Raw genomic sequence first — 20,878 nt, forward strand, 5'->3', positions numbered from 1 at the left:
AAGTCAGAGCTATTACTGCAGCGACGGAAGATCATATAGAAGCATTTACTGCAGTTGATACGTAGACCATTTGCTGCGAACCAAGTTGTGAGCTCAGTCCAGCACTTCTGCATCAAATCATTAAACGTGTCTTCAGAATCAGAATTCAGAATTATGCTGGTGTCATCCGCGTACAGATAAGTCGTTCCACATGTAATACAGTTCGGTAGGTCGTTTATGAATATTATGAAGAGGAGTGGTCCTAAAACGGATCCTTGAGGAACTCCATATTTTATTACTTTTTCTTCAGATCGAACAACACTGTTTTTCGAAGGTTCTTTTATTTCTACAAACTGAGATCGCTCAGAAAGATATGACTTTAAGAGTTCAAGTGCTGCACCACGTATTCCGTAGTACTCTAGTTTATCGAGTAGTATTCTGTGATCAACGCAGTCAAATGCCTTTGTTAGATCGCAAAATACCCCTCCACATTTCGAGCCTCGGTTTAGGCATTGTAATACCTCCATTACCAAATTATTTACGGCTTCTGCTGTACGAGTATTCTTGTTCTGTCTGAATCCGTACTGATGTTTACAGAAGAGATTGTATTTTAAAAAATGTGCTTCCAATCTGCTGGCTATACATTTTTCGAAAACTTTTGCTATAATAGAAAGAACTGAGATGGGTCGATAATTATTTAAATCTAGTTTACTACCTTTTTTATGTAAAGCTACAATTCTTGCGCGTTTAAGTAAATCCGGGAAAGTTCCCTGCAAAAAACTATTAAGTCGAATGCGATAGGACAGGACGAGCTACGTACAGTTATGGTCTTGCATATCCTTGATTGCTTTGTACCTATTATAACGCACGTCGTCAATCTTTCCATGCATACAGGTGTATTTCCATCTCTGTGGCGTAGCGCTCATGTAATACTTCTCCCGAAAGTAGCTAACCCATTACTCAAAGAATTTCGCCCAATTTCAATTCTCCCGTTTTTGTCCAAGGTTTTAGATGCCGTAGTGCATAAGCAATTGTCCACTCATATCTCCAATAGCCACATTCTCTCACCATTCCAGTCAGGCTTTCGTTCCGGGCATAGTACGACTACCGCTTTACTCAAGGTTATTGAAGATGTGCGGCTGGGCATAGAAGCGTCTCTTGTCACTGTACTGGTGTTAATAGATTTTTCTAATGCATTTAATGCTGTTAACCATGAGCTTCTCCTTGCCGCTCTCGACCATCTCAATATTTCGACGTCAGCGGCCGAGTGGTTTGCATCCTCCTACCTTTGCGGTCATCGGCAGGCAACTCGTGCCAATCGGGAACTTTCTGACTGGTGCGAACTTTCCTCTGGTGTTCCTCAGGGTGGTATACTCTCACCTCTGCTGTTTTCTGTGTTTGTTAATTTAATCACGCCCTTTATTAATTGTTCATATCACTTGTACGCCGACGACTTGCAATTGTACACTCAAGTGGGGATCGATAATATAGATGAGGCTATAACGCGGCTAAATAACGACCTTTGTAGCATTTCTTCCTGGTCGAAAGATTTTGGAATCGATGTCAACCCGTCTAAGTGTCAAGCTATCATTCTCGGGACTCCACGGTCAATTCTACTCTCCGACCTTACATATGTAAGACACATTCTGTTTGAGGGTACCGTAATACCGCTGTCGTCGCAAGTGAGAAACCTGGGGTTGATCATCGATCGGGGCCTGTCCTGGGAGCCACAAGTTTCTGACATATGTCGCAGAGTTACAAATACCCTAAGGTCATTGTACAGATTTAAGCACTTCTTGCCGACCAGTATTAAAATTCTACTCGTACAGGCTCTTGTGCTACCAGTCATAGATTATAGCGATGTATGCCTTACCAATCTTTCACAAGGATTATCAGACAGGTTAGATAGACTTTTAAATAACTGCGTACGTGATCGCAGATGCCTCAAAGTGCTATGTATGCTGTACAGTATATTAAATGACCCAGCAACACCGGAGTACCTGCGGTCTAAATTTCACTTTGTTACTGCACAGCCAGGCCGGGAGCTTCGATCTTCTCGGAAACTCATATTGTCAGTCCCTCTCTATCGCACCGGATCCATGTACAACTCTTTCACATTACATTCAATTCGTCTTTGGAATAATCTCCCTCTTGAGATAAGGCAAACTCAGACCAAGTCTCTGTTCAAGATCAAGTTGCGCAGACATCTTTTAGAAAAGTCTCTTAATCAAGCGTCGTAATAGTTATAGGGCAGGTATATAATATGTATATATGTATAGTATATGTAAGTATATTTATGTAAATTTGTAAGTAAGTATACTCGTATTATGTAGTTTTATTTTTGTAAACGTTTGTATGATGTGATATGTATGTAACCATTTAGGTTTATTAAGTAGATATTCAATTTCTCGTCTTGTTATATTTCTTGCACCTATTAGCTCTTATTGATCTCTGTTTGGCCCAAAGGTTAGCTGGTAGAGAATGCCTTTTGGTATGAAGTTCGCCTTTTGTACATTTTTTTTACTGTGAAATAAAGTTTAAATAAATAAATAAATAAAACTTGATAAATTCGGGAAAAAAGTCCTATGGCAAGCAATTTGTCCTGTCCTGTCCTATTTAGCAACCGGCATAATTGGTGGCGAAATTTATAGAAAGGAATGCATCACCAAACGGTTCCCCCTCTTTTGGCCTGACCTGGCGAGTGCTCATTATGCTGGTGAGACAGAGACCTAGCGTCTACATTCAAAAACATCGATTTTGTTAAAAAATACGACATTCCACTAAAATGCCCGGAGCTCCGCCCCATCGAACGATAGTTACTGAGCTACCGTAAAGAGACATTTGAGGAAGGATGGCCGCGAAGTTAGTATTTTGGCAGAATTCACACGGATGTGGTTTGCTGCTTGTTAAAAAGTGTCAAAAAGCGATGTGCAAACACGAATCCGAGCTTAAGTCCGGAAATTTTACCGTTCTAATTAAATTTATTGTTCTAGTGTGATATATTACACAAGAAAAATTACAGACATACTAGTAGTATCTACCTAATAACAAATCCGTAAATGAACCTGTTTTTATTTCCGCTTAGTAAATTGAACAGTTCTTAGGAGGCCACATCAGGATTACATGCCCGCCAAAATTTAGAACATCGTCTTATCTCCCTCACCTAATCCTATTGTGCTGGATCACAGCCTTTGTTGATGAGCCTACCTGCTAGCCCGTAAAAATATCAGTATATTGTTAGGAAAATCGGAGTATTTCTGAATTGTGAATATAGGTTATTCTCGTTTCGTATGCTATCCAATAGGACCGAGTTTTGATGGCAACCTTTCCCCATGGCCCGTCGTTTGACGAATAACGCCTTTCTAAATAGCTTTATTAATGTCTGTTTTCAATTAATGTTTTGGCAAGATACCTATGTCATACTGACTTATGGATACTGACTATTGGAGAAAATTGGCTGTGACAGACGGACAGATAGACGCACGAGTGATCCTATAAGGGTTCCGTTTTTCCTTTTTGAGGTACGGAACCCTAAAAATGGCTTGTACCTAATGTAAATAGTGGCCAGTCACTAGGTTAAAAGTAATGTCCAAGAAAATAAGTATATATTTGAGGAAATAAATAATATTATCGTCTAATAAACACTTTTTGTTATTGAAATGTCATTTGATATTTGCCAGTCGCTTTTCGGTGAAGGAAAACATCGTTAGGAAACCGAACTAATTCTAGAATACGGCGTAGTTACCCTTCCGGTTGGAAGGTCAGGGGGCCGATTTTTGAGTCTCACGGCGTTCGAATTCAGAAAATTGTCACTGAAAATAATAGGTAATTCACCGTTTTCAACCGGTATTTTAGTGACAGTGAGACTCAAAAATCGGCCCCCTGATGGCAGTCGCTTTCGTAAAACTAGTGCCTACGCAAAATCTTGGGATTAATTGTCAAAGCGGACCCCAGGCTCCCGTGAGCTGCGGCAAACGCCGGGATAACGCAAGGAGAATGGATGAAACACTTTTTGTAATTATTCAACATTCACTTCTTCCCCTAAAATGTGAGCGATATCACTTTACAGATAATCACAATACATACTTACTTATTCTAAGCAAGCAAGGTAGTAAAGTGGCCACTGTGGCCAGTTACTAACAACTTACGCTATATGTAAACTTCAAGTTACTAGGTCAAGTGGGGTATCGTTAGAAAGAGCTCAAACTGTACTATATTAAAACCATTTTTTATATTTTTTTGTTGTGAAAAAAAAATGTTTTTTGAAGGAAATGTGAAAAAAAATACCGTTCCCCCCTTATCTCCGAAGTTTACCAACGAAAATTCATGAAAATTTCACCAGACATGGTTATTGTAATAAATATTACAGGAAAAATAAAATCGCACACGAATCTAGAAAACATTTTTTTATTTACAAAAAAAAATTTCAGGGTTACATTTTCAATTTCACCACCCTTGCGGGTGTTTAATGTACCTGTTATTTTCACAGAATAACAATGAAAGTAACTGCTTTCAAATAAGTACCTAGATGAAAAATGGTTAAAATCGGTTCACCCAATAAAATATAACTATCCCATATAAACAGTGATCGGTTTTTTGGATTCACCCTCGCGGGATATCAAGTAGAAAAGTTAATATTGATACGACGAAATTATCTCTAAAGAACTTTTTACTGTTACATGGCAACCAGTTGAGACAAAAACTTCTATTCTTTTCCTAATCTCTACACTCTATTAAGCAAAATATATTAGAACCTCCACAAATACTTCAAAATCTTGACATTGACTTTTTATTATTTTCTTTGGATTTCAGTTCTAATTATTTTCTTCTAAGGATTGCATAAATAAATAGTACTAGCTGTATAATTTATACCATAATATTATGTCACAGGTTATCGTATAAGTGCAAATACATAGATCTTATAGCTCAAAGGCGATCCAATAAATAAGTAGCCACGTAAAGTTCGCTTACTATGGTTCAATTTTCATTTTATCGACTTGTTTCATGGACTTTGAGATTACCTTTTAAAGACAACTGTGGCTTACTCTAATTGAACTTTTTAGTCGCGTATAAATTCGCGTATGATTGGAATATTTTTGGGGAGTACTAGACTATATATACGAGGGGCGTTCAATAAGTAATGATAATGAGTATTAAAACATAAGAATGTAAGTATCCTTATATTTTTATAATTAAAAGTAACTCTTTTGTGATTTATTTAAATATTTAATTTTTTCAATTGTTATTTTTTTGCCCCCTTTAAAAATTAAAATCTTAACGATAGGCTAAATACCATGTCAGTAAGCACTTCACTTCATTATACTTCAGAGTAGCGATTATATTACAATTTTATTTAAAGGTCGGGTATAAAATATGAATGATCCTTATATTGCCTTTAATATTAGGTATGTCACTTGTAGCTTTAAATACACTAACTTGAGCAGCACCCTCGGTAATTTGAGGGTTCGGCCCTGTCGACTGTCATTTTGAAGGCCAAAAACATTATTATTTGTTTGTTTAAAATGTTCTTATTGTAACTAATCATTTTTTAAATATTAAAATGATTGTATGTTCTTATTTAATACTGACGTAATTTTGTTTCCAATCTATATTCTCAATTTTCGTGATAATCTGTAAAAATCGTGAACATGACCCAAAACAGCACCTATATTTTTTTTGGATACCATACCGTTTGAAAATGTATCTATACCATTATACGAACTTTTTTTATTGCTGTTACTAACAAACGATAAACCCAGCTTTAATTTAAAGTATGATTATTTTTGATATTCATGTCAGAAATGAACTCACGACATGTCAAATATTCATGAAAACATGCTCTTATTTTACTGAAAATTTTCATCCCCCACCTTGTGTCAATTATTTACATATCAAAGAAAAACAAATGAAAGTAGTAAAAATTTGAATTATGAAATTTCACTTTAATGAGTACTGCTACATGGACAAGTTAAGAAAAATTAAATCAAGATACAGGAACATATCCATTCTCATTACTTTTTGAACGTCCCTCGTATATATATTTGCTTTATATTTTTGGTTGAGCAATAAAACCATTTGGCATTGTGGACGTTGTACATATTTTTTTGCCTTTTCTAACAACATTAAGCCCGGATTCCCGGGGCATATCCATACTAACATAATGATTGAGGTCGTTCACCCCATGTCGAATCCAAAAAACCGATCACTGCATATATGCTTTATAAATCATCTTCCACACTTTAAGCTCGCGCACATTAGTTTACTTAATTTGCTGATAGATGTCGCTGTACGTTGAACGCTCATTTTCTACGTCGTTTTTTTCCTGATATAGTGGGGTCGGGTCAGGAGTCAGGAGCGTCCTTACGACATGTGGTAAACAGAACTATTAAAGTCGAATTGTCTTGATTTTCTTTGGACGTTGTGTAATAATACAATTGCATATTATAATTGTTTTATGGAAAATGAAGTCTTGAAAGATTAAGTAAAGTCTATAGAGTAATATGAAATAACATTTGATGATTCAACTATTCAAAGTTTGTACGGAACCCTCGGTGGGCGACACACTCGCACTTGGCCGGTTTTTTTTAACAATCTTCATACTCTTCCTACCACAATTTCATAACTGTAGTTATATTTTTATAAGCTGTTTTAGGCACATTAGAATGTCATTTTAGGAAAAAAAATTTTTTTGATACTCATTTCGACTTTTGGGAGAAGACTTTTTACTTCAAGCACTCAAAGTTGTTTTGTTATGGGGACATTTTCTTTCAAAAAGTCGAATTTACCAAAGTTAAAAACGTCTGAACTATCTCAATCTAATCACAATTCGAAAAATGGTTGCTAGTTACCTATTGTGAAATCAAGACGTACTGACGTATAGGTATAGGTATTTTGGTTTAGCTACGTAATTAAAAATCAAAAATCTTCTTAACAGAAAAACTTAGCAAAGACTGTCAGAAAATATTTATTTATTTATTTAAACTTTATTGCACAATAAAAAAAAAGAAGTACAAATGGCGGACTTAATGCCTTAAGGCATTCTCTACCAGTCAACCATAGGGCAAAACAGAAATTCGCGAATGTGGGTGCAGTAAGAAAAATAATTTAGAGAGCATGACAACTAAGTATAGGCAATTTACGACAACTATTAACACTATTATTTACAATCCAATCAATATAATACAAATATAGTACATAGCATATCATATCAATACATATATACTTATACACAAATATATAATACAAATATACATACATATAATATCATAGATATTATGCATATGCGCGGAGACCTAATTTACTTGTGCTGTAAATATTGTTAGGTATCATGAGATACATACCTACTGTTAAAATTCGTAGTCCACCTAACGTTATAATTTGTTTGTATTTTTATTCTGTAGTTTGATATCTACAAATTATTTGAAAAACATGCTCTCGTTGTATCAAAAGATTTACCATGTTATTTATGACCACTTTTTATCATAGACAGTCCTTAGATTTAAATAAGATAAGAAATTATACAATTTAAAAATAATATTTTATTACGTACACGTACGCAACTGACATGTTAAAAATCTACTTCTTTTGGAATTCAGTTAGAAATATTAGAATTATAAAGATTGACTGGATGGTGAGCAGTATTAAAATAGCAGCGTAGGCTATGGAAATACTGACGCTACGTGTGTCTTAAACAAAAGCGCAGCAAGCGAGAGCGGTTCGCCATGCTCAATGCTGATTTTAGCGATAATTCCGCCCCAGTTACTTCACTGCTCTTCGAATGAACGAAATTTTTAAAACTGTGAAATGCAGGTCATTTAATTTCTGTTATAGTGAGGAAATTTAACTGGGATTTTTTTTAACATCACAAAATGAGAAGCTAAACCTTCCGAAGACCCTAGAAAATGATTGATGTTGACTGTTGCTCAAGCTGTTTTAACCACCTATTTATTTATACTATTTATATGAGCCTAGAGTGCTGGGCAGAGGCCTCCCTTTTCACACATTTTTTTGATTGATTGATTTGATTGGTATTTTTATTATTATATACACAAACAAATTTTGTCAAGCTCGATTTATTATACACTCGCGGTCAAAGAAACCGGGTCAGTGACGAAAACCTCAATATCTTGCAAACCGTTGGTCATCATCATCATCAGCCCGCTGCAGTCCACTGCTGGACATAGGCCTCCCCCAAGGTACGCCACAGAGCCCGGTCTGCTGCTTTATGCATCCAGTTTCCGCCGGCCCCCCTATGCAAATCACCCCGCCATCTAGCCAGAGGGTGTCCCACACTACGTTTACCAAGACGCGGTCTCCACTCCAGAACACGCTTGCTCCAGCGGTTATCGGTTCTGCGACATATGTGGCCAGCCCATTGCCACTTCAACCTACTAACTTTCAGAGCTATGTCGGTCACCTTGGTTCTCTGGCGGATCACTTCGTTCCGAATTTTGTCCCTCAGAGACACTCCAAGCATAGCTCTTTCCATAGCACGTTGAGCGACTTTAAGCTTGTGGATTAGCCCCACAGTCAGAGTCCACGTCTCGCATCCGTACGTCATAACAGGAAGGACGCACTGGTCGAAAACTTTCGTCTTTAGGCTCTGTGGTATATCTGACGAAAATATGTGGTGTAATAACTTCCGAAACGCTGCCCAACCCAACTGGACCCTCCTATCGGCTTCCTTTTCGAAGTTGTATCTACCCAACTGCATTAACTGCCCAAGGTATACATATTCCTTGACAACTTGAGAGGCGTGCCGTCGATGATTACTGGCTCCGGAATGACGAGATCATTAAACATGACCTTCGTCTTGTCCAGGTTCATCCGGAGACCAATTCGTTGGGAGGCTACATTTAGGCTGTGCAGCATTTCTTGGACTTCCTGCAGCGATTCTGCCATGATCACGATATCATCTGCAAACCTCAAGTGCGAGATGTATTCACCATTTATATTTATGCCCCGTCTATTCCAGTTTAAAGTCTTAAAGATGTCTTCCAATACATTCATAAACGGTTTCGGTTATATAACATCCCCTTGCCTTACTCCTCGATGTAATGGAATCGATCTTGTTTGACTGTTCTGTGGACGGACATAATTGTACAGGCTTTTTAGCACCTCGATGTATCGATAGTCAACTTGGCATCGCTTCAGAGAGTCCAGAACAGACCAGGTCTCGACAGAGTCAAAGGCCTGCTCATAGTCCACGAAAGCTAGACACAGAGGCTGGTTATACTCCTGGGTCTTTTGTATAATCTGCCTCACTGTGTGAATGTGGTCTATGGTGCCAAATCCTCTACGAAACCCGGCCTGCTCCGGTGGTTGGAAGTCGTCTAAACGCCGCGTCAGCCTATTTGTGATGACCCTCGAGAACAGCTTGTACACGTGGCTCAGGAGCGATATAGGGCGGTAGTTCTTGAGAAGAGTCTTATCCCCCTTCTTGAAAAATAAAACTACCATGCTCCTGCTCCACGCACTTGGAGTTCTCCCTTCGTGGAGAACGGAGTTAAATATGCGCTGCAGCTGCATAAGGACAGGAGTTCCCCCTATCCTTAGGAGCTCAGTCGTAACCCCGTCCTCTCCCGGGGCTTTTCCATTTTTAAGTTAAAACCGAAGTAAATTACACATATGAAAGAAAAAGTGACCAAGTCCTCTGGTGCCTGAGGCTGGAATCGAACCAGCGTACTTTATTAGCACAAGTTGAAATATTTTCAATAGATTATAATTTAACTTGTGTTCATTAGAATTCATTTTTAAGTTGTTTGAGGGCCAGCTCAAGTTCGTCAATGCTGACGTCGGGAAGTTCATCGGTATAGTGTCGGACTAAAGTAGCTCGGGGATCGCTGGAGACAGGTTCAGGTTGCGGAGATTGCGAGGCATATAACTGGCCATAGAAGTCTTCCACCTCCGAGAGTATCTCTGGCTTAGAAGAGACGAGACGGCCATCGGTGGTAGTCAGTTTAGACATATGGCTCCTCCCGAGACGCTTCATGAATACTTTGGGACCTCGGTTTTGCTCTATTGCCTCCGTAATGAGGTGTGTATTTGAAGCCCGAAGATCCCGCCGTACCGCTTTTCGAATATGTCTCGTGAGGGCTCGTTGATCTGCCACCGTGGCCTGTGTATTATCGCGTCTCACTCTCATGAGTTCCAGAGTCCCGTCCGAAAGTTTGGACTTCCTGCCCCCATGCCTATTCCGGCAGAACCTGTTACCCACATCCCTCATAGCTTCCACTATGCCACTCAAGTCCTCGTCAACATCGCACTGGGTTTCCAGCACATCGAAATGGTTTTTGAGTTCCAATTGGAATCTCTCGAAGCCCGCAATGGCTTGGACCATAGTAGGCCGGAGCGTGGACTTTATCAGACGGGTGCGTTCCCGCTTGAAGTTTATATTCAGAGTGCCTCGTACGAGTCGGTGATCACTCCCGGTGTTGAACCTATTTATCGCTGAGACATCTCTAAATATACGCCTCTTATCCGCCATGATAAAGTCGATCTCGTTTTTTGTCACATTGTCGGGGCTCCGCCAGGTCCACTTTCTCTGGGGCTTCTTCTTGAAAAACGAATTCATCAAGAATAGCCCCTCCCGCTCTAAGAAGTTAACCAGCATCTGCCCCCTGTGATTCCAATTACCAACACCATGCGCTCCTATAACCGATTCGGTGTCCGTGCGTACTCCCACTTTGGCGTTGAAGTCCCCCATGACAACATTGATGTGAGCCTTCGAGGTGTTATGTAGGGCTTTGCCTATGTCCTCGTACATAGCTTCCACCTCACCATACGAGTATGCGGCGGTCGGCGCATATACCTGTACGACCTTAAGATAATATCTATCAGTCAATTTAAGTACGAGGTACGCTACCCTTGCCGACACACTGGAGATTTCTACAATGTTGTCAGTGAGGGCCTTGTTCACGAGGAATCCGACACCCCCTTGGGAGAGGTTGTCGCCTTCTCGAAAGTAGAGTAGATGGCCTGATTCTAAGGTTACTGTGTCCTCCCCCTCTCTTCGGACTTCAGATAGCCCCAGAACGTGCCATCGTATCTTGTTTAACTCCACCTCCAATTCGGCTAGAAGTTCGTTGAGCCTCAGAGTTCGTCCGTTATACGTAGCCAAAGTCAATGTTTTGTGATTTTGGTAGCCGTCCGTAGCCCGGGGATTCTTAGCACCCTGTGCCGCACCGACGCTATGACCGCTACCGTAGTCAAGCCTGGTGCGGCGGCCGGGAACTGGGGGCCATTTGGTCTGTATACCTATCATTGAAGGGTAATGCCCTAATCACCACGCTGGGCAGGCGGGTTGGCGATCGCAGTGAGTTGCTAAGAGAACCAGAAAATGCTGCTGCCCATTTCCTGGTTTACGGAAGCTTCAGATCTTCTACCTCTTATATTATTAGTCGCCTTGTACGACACCCGAAGTGTGATGGGTTGGTGCTATTCTACTCTGCCGGACACCACACGGAACCGTTGGTCATAACTGCATGAAACTAACTCTGTTTTAAAGAGAATTTAATATCCTACTAAATCCAATCTTCAATGTTCTACATACTAACTGGAAAAATGTTTAATTGAAACAAAAGGTTAATTAGGTACTCATTTGGAATTGCGTTCGTTTTAATTCTGCTTCTTTTTAAGCAATTGTTTTCAATCTGTGAATGAATTATGATAAAAGGCTGTCATTGTTGTATTTTGTGGTCATTCTTGAATGTCTATCACGCCGTGAACATGAGATGAATGTACTCGTATCATCACTATATTAGAAGAATGAAGAAGTCAGAGATATACAGCGAGAAGAACAGGTGTGTCACTTTCTACAGTAGATCGAGTCCTCCAACGTTACCTACAAACTGGGCAGAACTTTAGAAGACCAGAAACCAGCAATACAAAATGTACTACAGCTAGAGAAGATCAATTTATTGTTAAAACCAGGCTCCGAAATCGGCACCTAACAGCAGTTGAAGTGAAAAATCAGTGTTTAGAGACCCAAAAGGATGGCATCAGCGAGTGGACTGTCAGGCGGCAGCACAAAGAAGCAAATTTGACCCCACATAGACCGGTCAATGCCCCAAAACTTGAAAGAATACATCGAACAGCAAGACGACTTTATGCCCGCGATCACAGATACTGGGGTAACGAAGAATGGGCAAGAATTTTGTTGTCTGATGTATCCAGATTTATGCTCTATGCAAATGACAGGCGGCGAAAAGTTTACAGACGGCCTGGTGGACGTTTTATTCCAGCATGTTTTGAGGAAAAAGTGGCGTTCGGCGGTGGTCAGTTATGGTTTGGGCTGGAAGTCGCACGGAGTTAATTTTAATTGAAAATAGTTCATTAAAGAGTGCAAGATATGCGAAAGAGAATCTTAATGAGCATGTCTACCCAAAGTTAGTTAATATGGGTGAAAATTCTATGTTTATGCATGACAACGCTGGGCCACACACAGCACAAATTGTCAGAGATTATTTTTTGGAGGTTGGTTATCAGCTTTATAAGCTGGCCCTCGAGGAGCCTGGACTTGAAATCCGATTGAGCATGTATGGGATGAGGTTCGGAGGTATGTAAGAGCTGAAACCGTTCCCAGTTACACTTATAGACCTGAAACAGGCGTTAGTGGAAGAATTGGATAATATCCCGCAAAAACGCATAAAGAACTTAATAAACAGCATGCCGAATCGTCTAGAAGCTGTAAAAAGAGCCTGAGAAGGCAATACGAAGTATTAATTTTTAGTTTTTGTGTTGTATGTGAAGTACCTACTGGTAATTTATGCACGTAAAATTGGTTGATGTTTTGTTTCCTATGTAATTTAATTAAAGAAAAGAATTACGATTCCACCATTTGATGTTATTTAATTCAGTATTAAATTATTTACAACATGCAGTTTAATTCATGTCCCTAGCTTAATTATTTTAGGAGATATTACAGATTTTCGTACTGACCCGGTTTCTTTGACCGCGAGTGTACATAGTTGGATATCAGATTCATGATAAGATAAAGCATAAAGCCTATGTCTTTGCAGTAAGGATTACGAATTGTCAGTAATCTGTATGGACCATGTCTGAATACCACGATACAATAACTACGTCACACATACGTAATCAACAAACGTAGAGTTACTTTAACTAGAAGTACGAAAACAAAAGAAACAGCAATATTAGACTTATATTGACCGGGATTTAGACCGTGATTACCTTTTTGATTTTTGTCGAGCTTTTGTTGATTTTTGTTGAAAATAACCGTGAATCATTCAAAACTCTTAAACAGCAATATGTTTTGAAATAATAGACCGATTTAAGAATAAATTCTCTAGACTAACTCTAAATAATAAAAATCTGTTGGGGTGTCTGAGGTTTTCAGGCTGATGTACATAACTCGTTGTATATATAAACATGTATTATACATATATATTTCAAATCTTTTATATACTATAAAATGGGGCTATGTAAGAACCACGGGGTTATTTGGAATAAAATAATTATAAGTTTTGTGTGCCTATATTTTTTTTCGTGGCAATTCAGATGTTGGTTGTTTGTGGGGTAAGCTTTTCTTAACTATACATACCTAAATGTAGGTACATACTCTCGAGAGTTTTTAGGTAGTTATAAATAATTTTAGCCGTTTATTTTTAATTAGATATCGATGATTTTCTTAACTGGGGCTATTTGAGCCAGCTTTTGGGGTTATTTGGTTCCTCGTACCAAGTATCTCTATTCCGACATTTTGTATCTAAACTGTTGCACAACACAATAAACTGAACTAATACTACTACTAAATATCCCCTGACTTACATGACTGTATAATAATAAGTTTTTTTTTAATAATACACATTTAGAATATATTTCTGACTATTGTTGGCGCAGTCGGTAGGACCTAAAATGCTAAGTACCTATAACAAGTAACGGTAAGTTGACCATCATTTTATTTTCAACAGGACGATGGTACGAAAATACAAACGTGAGTTCCGTAGTTATTGTAGGGGGTATGACCATAAACTATCCACTAGAACACGAAAAAATAACTCTACAGTTCAGCTGAGACCACAAGTTTTCTTTTCTGTGAGCTTGTGAATAATGATTTTATCATACTTACATTATTCCGTATTCTTTTCCGTTTTCCTTATTCCGTAGTGGTTCAGTAAGGGTAACAGTAGCGCTTAAATAAGAAAATCAACCTTTACAGCGCTTATATTTTGGGTAGTCTGCCGGAAAATCCCGAAATATTGTCTTATATTTGACCCATATTCAAATGTCAAAAAAAATTAAATACGAGAAGTTATTTAGTTTTTTGTTATGACTTACTTATGCCAAGGACTTATATTTATTGTTGATGTCAAATAACTTGTTTTTGGTTTCATTTAGTGATTATTTTGTTCATAAAATCATTTAATAAAACTTACCCTTGTGAGAAAAACTTTGTGATTTTTTGTCCCGTTTTTTTACTTACAAATATGGTCACTCTGCTTTTAATACCTTCGAGGGATTATTCCCACAGAGTCTCAAATAGCACTTATTAGGTTTAAAATGCCATCAAATTCAATAAAAACCAGTACAAAACCTGACGATTTCCAAAAAGCCCCCAACCTAGAGATTATTTGGAACACCTGTTAAAAAAATATAACTTTGTCTGTGTTAACAAACCAGACTTAAGTATAAGGAGTGACGCAGCAGTGTGTAGTTTACCTATTAAAATTTTAAAACGGATGATAAATGTATAAAATTGGGATTTATTAATTGTTTTGTCAAAAAATTGTACCAAAGATAAAAGATTTGAAAATAAATTGTTAATAAACATTAAAAACCTAAGAAATCCTATTTTTAGGGTTCCGTACCTCAAAGAGGAAAAACGGAACCCTTATAGGATCACTCGCGTGTCTGTCTGTCCCTCTGTCACAGCCGATTTCTCCGAAACTACTGGACCGATTTACTTGAAATTTGGCACACGTATGTAAACCTGTGGCCCAAAGACGGACATGTAATTTAATTAAATGAAATTTAATCACAGGGGTCACTTTTGGGGGGTAAAATTGAAAATTAAAAATCAAAGTTATTAAAACTATATTGTGTTACATATCACATGAAAGAGCATTTTATCAGCATCTGAAATATATTTTTTTTATATTTTTTATTTTGGTAATTTAGAAGTAATTTAAGAAAATAAGCAAACAATGACCATCCCCCCCCTTATCTCCGAAACTACTTAGCGTAAAATTTTCAAAAAAATACACGAGATAGCCCTCTACCTGTAGATTACAGGAAAACCTATTAGAAATCTACAGTCAAGCGTGAGTCGGACTTAAGAGAAAAAAACTCAGATTACGAATTTCACTCACTGCCGCTGCAAGTAGTTACTAAACGTCTTAAAATGGTGTAAGCGCGTTGGACAGGTATAAAGAAATCAATTTCTGTTTCGTTTTGCTTTAGAAATTGTTAAAAAAAAATCATTTTCCAAAATGACTTAAGTTCCTACTAAAAAGGAGGCGCTTAAGACCATTTAGAACTTCACTGACCATAATATTGCCCACATAGGTCCAAAAAAAGGTGTATATATACGAAAACAAAAAAATTGTGCCACCGACAACCAAAATCTGAAGTCTATTTGCTCTATCTCTTATAGTTTCCAAAATATATTTAGTGTACGTTGCCATCACATGTCGTCAGGCGCTCATGACCTTTTTGTATGGAAATGTCGAAATCCGACTCGCACTTGACCAATGTTCTTAGAAAGTTGTGTTTTATTATAGTTTTGAAGGAGGTTTCTTGTTTTTAACCACCAACGCAAAAACGACGAAGTGTTTAGGTGGCAAACAGGCATACGGTCCGCCTGATGGAAAGCGGTCACTATAACCTATGGACGCCTGCCACTCAAGGAGTGGCACATGTGCGTTGCCGACTCGACTCATTAGAAACTTGTACAAATCTGTACTTAGAAGGGGCCTGGGTGCCGACGACTCAAAGGACAATCTATTGTCCTAATTACTTCCGTTGTCAGCATACCGCACCCTCGTTGAGCTCTGGCTGCCTTACTCACCGGCAGGAACACAACAATGAGTAAGGTCTAGTGCTACTTGACTGCGGTCTTTTGTAAAGCGGAGGTATACTTCCCCAGTTAGACTCTGCTCTACCTTAGGCCGTTTTCACATTATCCGATCCGATATCGGATGTAGGAAGGACGTAAAATGTAAGATTTATACGCTTCCAGGTCTTCATTTATGTATTTAATAGATAATTACTACTAAAAAACGATATAAAACGCAAAAATTGCGGATTTAATGCCGATGGCACTCTCCTACAACAGTTTTTGTCCGAGGCACCATCGAACTGCCGATATCGGCAGGACGCTTCCGACTATTTTTGGCATGCCGGACCCCCCGCCAGTTGTCGGCCGATAATATTTGTTTGTGTGCGTATATAATGTAGGTATACGTATGTAGTAGTGTGCGTGACAAAAATGGCGTCTATTAAACAGCTGTTAATTGATCGAAATTCAAATTAGTTGACAATTTCCATTGAAAAAAAAAAAGGTTGTAATGCATCGGTCCGAATTGCGGATACTAGTTTTTTCATCTTTTAGTAGATATATTTATTTATTTATTTATTTAAACTTTATTGCACAATTGGAAAAAAGTACAAATCGCGGACTTAATGCCTTAAGGCATTCTCTACCAGTCAACCATAGGGCCAAACAGAAATTCGCGAATGTGGGTGCAGTGAGAAAAATAAATTTAGAAAGCATGACAACTATTGACAAGTATAGCAATATTATTTACAATATATAATATTGAATATATATATAATAATATATATATTTATATAGTTGAATGTAAAATTATTTATTTTGCCTGACACTCTGAATATTTTTTATGATCGTTATTTTAATTTTACAATATAATATTTGGAATATAGTGCTTATAATTATTAAATATAAATTATTTTTTAAATATTTTTGATACAAAATCATACTTCATTGATTTGGAACAATGCGTTTTATCGTACCTACATCCGACATTATCGGAAGCGTTTATCGGATGTAGGATGTCGGTTCGACATCCGATATCGGATCGGATAATGTGAAAACGGCCTTAGAGTATATTCAATTTAGTATTAGAGTTATGTCAGTGTACATGTCAGCGGCCGCGAAAATTCAATGTTGGCTGCTCGCGTGCGGTCCGTTTGTTAATGTAGGTAAGAATTTAGAATGGCGGCATTTTGTGAACATCAAAGGAGTGAGCCTTCTGTACTTGTACTATTATATATTCTGTGACAAAACGAACAACATGTGTTCCAAGTACAACACTCGAAATGCCGTAAAGTTATAGTAGGTATCGACCGTAAATTGGCGAAATCCAACAAATTAACACATGTGATGGACCCTGCCGTCTATTAGTTATTTGTTATACAAGGGTGCAAAGTTGTATTTTAACGGCGAGTGTGGAATTTAACACACGAGAAGTAAAATACATTTGCACCCGAGTGTAACACAAAACTTTTCCCCTCACTATACCGAGGAAAATACAACGCAAAAAGCGCGTTTATCACTGCTTCCAGTAGTTTCACAGGTACCCGCTGGTATTGAAGGACAAAACGTGTTTCCGAGCTAGTGAGGGGAAAAATAAATTGCCGCAATATGTGGTTGAAGCGCCTTATGTGTCGAACTTTATGTATCGCTTAAACATTTGGCTGGTCGAGCACCCGTTCTACACTTAAGACAATTTTTTTATGACCTAATTAGATAAATATTTTTGTGCATTTTTTATGTGAATATTGCCTAACTTTTTGTAATTTCAATCTTCTGTCTATTGATTCTCTAAGTATTATTGTTGTATGAATATTATTTTTTTAAATCAAATCTTGACGTGTAAAATGGCGTTACAAATATATGAATATGAGTATGAGTAATGATTATTTTTACCATTGAAAGTTTGTACGGAACCCTCGGTGGGCGAGTCCGACTCGCTCTTGGCCGGTTTTATATTGTATTAGCCTATTGGCTCCAAATAGGTCTGTTACCTATATACTAGTGTAAAAAATGATTCTCGAAACTTAAATTACAAGAAATTATCTAAGAGGAGAAAACTCTGTTACCTTATGTTGTTATATGATAGAATATATAAGAACTAAAGATTATATAAATAAAGTCGATCATTATTAAAGCAGTAATAAATCCCGTTAAACGAGTTAAGTACTTTAGTTTGTTAAATAGCATAAGGAAAGAGAATTTAAACTTGTTAAGTACTTTAGTTTTGTTGTAATTATAGCATAAGAAAAGAGAATTACCAGCTTTGTTAATAATATATGAATAAAATAAAATCACAGAATAGTTGTCGTTATTACAAAAAAAAAGAATAAGTAAATTAAAATTTTGAATTACCTATAAAATATCAAAAATAATAAAAAGAGAGAGGAGGAAGAAAAAAAAACATTTGTAGGTTAACCAACCGGATTTATCACTGAGCAATCTGTCTTTAACTTTCATATTTGGTCGCCTGATGTTTTAATTTACAATCAACTGGCATAAGAAGCCCTTTGAAGGTAAATTTAGTTTACACTTTTTTAAATGTCTAAATATACAGACTATAGTTACTACCCACAGTACCCACACTTGCTAATTTTCACTTGTATCTAAATCCGCACTCTAAACTAGGGTTTACTATGATAACTTAATGTTCGTTCACTACGACCTCAAAAGTCACTATTGCAAAATTTGAACGGTCCTTTTATTTATTTCACCTGTACTTATATAATATAAGTTAAAGTCAATAATCAAAACAAACCGATTTATTTTTTAACCGCCGCGCTCTTAATACATAGTTAAGACTGGCAATGAAATTTGAACAGTTTTATAATATAATCGTTTAGTCATTTTGGAAATACTGACTACTTATACCTTCAAATGGACAGGCTCTTATATACAAGAATAGGTTAATATGTATATAAAGGAAAGTTCACGAGAAACTTCGATTAAAACAGCAATTTCTGAGTGGTCTAAGGTTCAAAATGTAACGTTTGTACTAAAGCTCTTGCGAATTTAAGCAAGATTGACGAATCGCGCATGCTAAAGACGGGTTCGTCGCGGCAGAATGCGTCAAACATTTTCAGCGATACGAATGGCGCTTACTAAATTCTCTTAAAAATGTAAGATTTAGTTGTTTTGGTAAGTGTATGTAGACATCTCCTTTACGTCCCTCATGTTCGTCTTCCTATCTTCTGCAGCTGACCGTTCGTGGCATGACTATGTACCTTGTAGGCGTAGCACCGTAATATTTATCTCACGGCACCCTATATCATTGGATAGTGAATAGCATGGTAGCATAATATCTAAAGCCTACCCTGAACTAACTTTTTCAATGATATACCCAGAGATATCGTTTACTCACCTGGATTGTATCTGTGTAGTAGTAACTCTTTTAAACAATACTATCTGTCTTGATGATTTACGAAGAAAATCGTAATTTATTTAAGACTGACCTTTCTTCAAAGCGTATGCTAGATCGGCTGATATCGCTCCAAGCGCTCATCGACCGCCCTCGGCCGCGGTGATACGTGGCGGTGGCGGCGGTAGCGGTGGGACGTCTCTCTAGTTCCACGTCGGGGGGGAAGTTAACTTTAGCCGAGCCCCTTGATGAAGGCCCCTCGGCGGACTCGCCACCGCCTGACAGTTCCATCTCGAAGGCGGTGTACTCGGGCGCATCCTCCGGCTCGCCCTCGCTGCCATCGCTCGCGGCCGAGAGCGCCTCGTAGCCGTACCCGGGGCGGACGCCGCCGGTGGCCGTTCCGCCGCCCCCGCCGCGGCCGCATTCGGATCCCGCTCCCGACAGTCTCGGCGACGCTTCTATTCGACTCAATGACGATGCTTTTACAGATGGGCCGCGAACAGTTGACGGCGAACCTCTTGCCGGAAAATGATTTGAATAACGTAATTTGCTGTGGCGAAACGTGGTGCCGCCTTATCGCTTCCTTTCGTCAAACGATTAGCTTTCTTGCAAATTAAAAATCACAAACTTAACTGTTTCACTTATTATTGCACTGCATTGCACTTTAAAACACAGATATAGAACACTGTCAAGATCAAAAACAGCGTTACGCGTATTAAAAGTTATTTACTAAAATGTATATTGCTACAACTGTATATTATGCACAACAACAATGAGAAGGAAAAACTCAAGAACGTTCCTACTAGCTGTCATCGCGTATTTCGTGACTTTCGATCCGTAGCTCACTGTATCAAGTGAATATAGTAAAAAACGTCAATAGTGTGGAAAGCCTGAGTGGCCCGTTTACGACTAATGAGGTCTTCGTCGAGGACGTCGTGGAGTGGTAACAAGTTTAGTTAATGGAAGGTTACCAAACAACAAATTGCATAGATACTACTTATGTTTCATACATAAAATAGTTGAACCGAAGTGAGCAACGGTTTGCGTGTCGACCAGCGTGAAGTGCGGCCGAGTGGCGCTGGGCGGGGCGGCGCGGCGGATCAATGTTACGACCACAGCGCCCCACGCGAGCTACCCGCGCCACCTCCAGCGTGCGGTTCTAATCTCCCTTGTCATACATATTTAATTACTACTGTGCCACAATGTTGTATGTCGTCATGAACTTACTTTACGATTCAAATTTATTTGTTACATTCTTGATGTGTCCTATCCTAAACTCAGTCACTTAGATATGTAATTTAATGTCAGTCATGCGCATTACAGTCTTTCTTGTGATACAATAAAATAAATAATAAATTTTCATTTACTTGTTTAATATTATATACTACTTGTTTAATATTATATAGTTTGATAATGTTACAAACTACCGCACTGTTTTGGTAGATATTATTTACAACTATCTAATAATAACGTTTTGTAAATGTCCAATTAGGTACCTACTTTACATGCGATGCCTTCAAACCATCACT

General features: G+C 38.2%; 1 protein-coding gene across 1 annotated transcript in view; it reads right to left on the bottom strand.

The window, feature by feature from the left end:
• LOC125240887 (potassium channel subfamily T member 1) overlaps positions 1-19,960 on the bottom strand; it is a 126,080-nt gene extending 106,120 nt beyond the window's left edge. The window contains exon 1 of the mRNA XM_048149036.1: positions 19,444-19,960. Coding sequence (XP_048004993.1) covers positions 19,444-19,640 — 197 coding nt within the window. The 5' untranslated portion in view covers positions 19,641-19,960. The remainder of the gene's footprint in view (positions 1-19,443) is intronic.
• Positions 19,961-20,878: the final 918 nt, after the last annotated feature.

The sequence above is a fragment of the Leguminivora glycinivorella genome, chromosome Z, assembly GCF_023078275.1.
Source record: "Leguminivora glycinivorella isolate SPB_JAAS2020 chromosome Z, LegGlyc_1.1, whole genome shotgun sequence".
In the NCBI taxonomy this organism is placed as follows: Eukaryota; Metazoa; Arthropoda; class Insecta; order Lepidoptera; family Tortricidae; genus Leguminivora; species Leguminivora glycinivorella.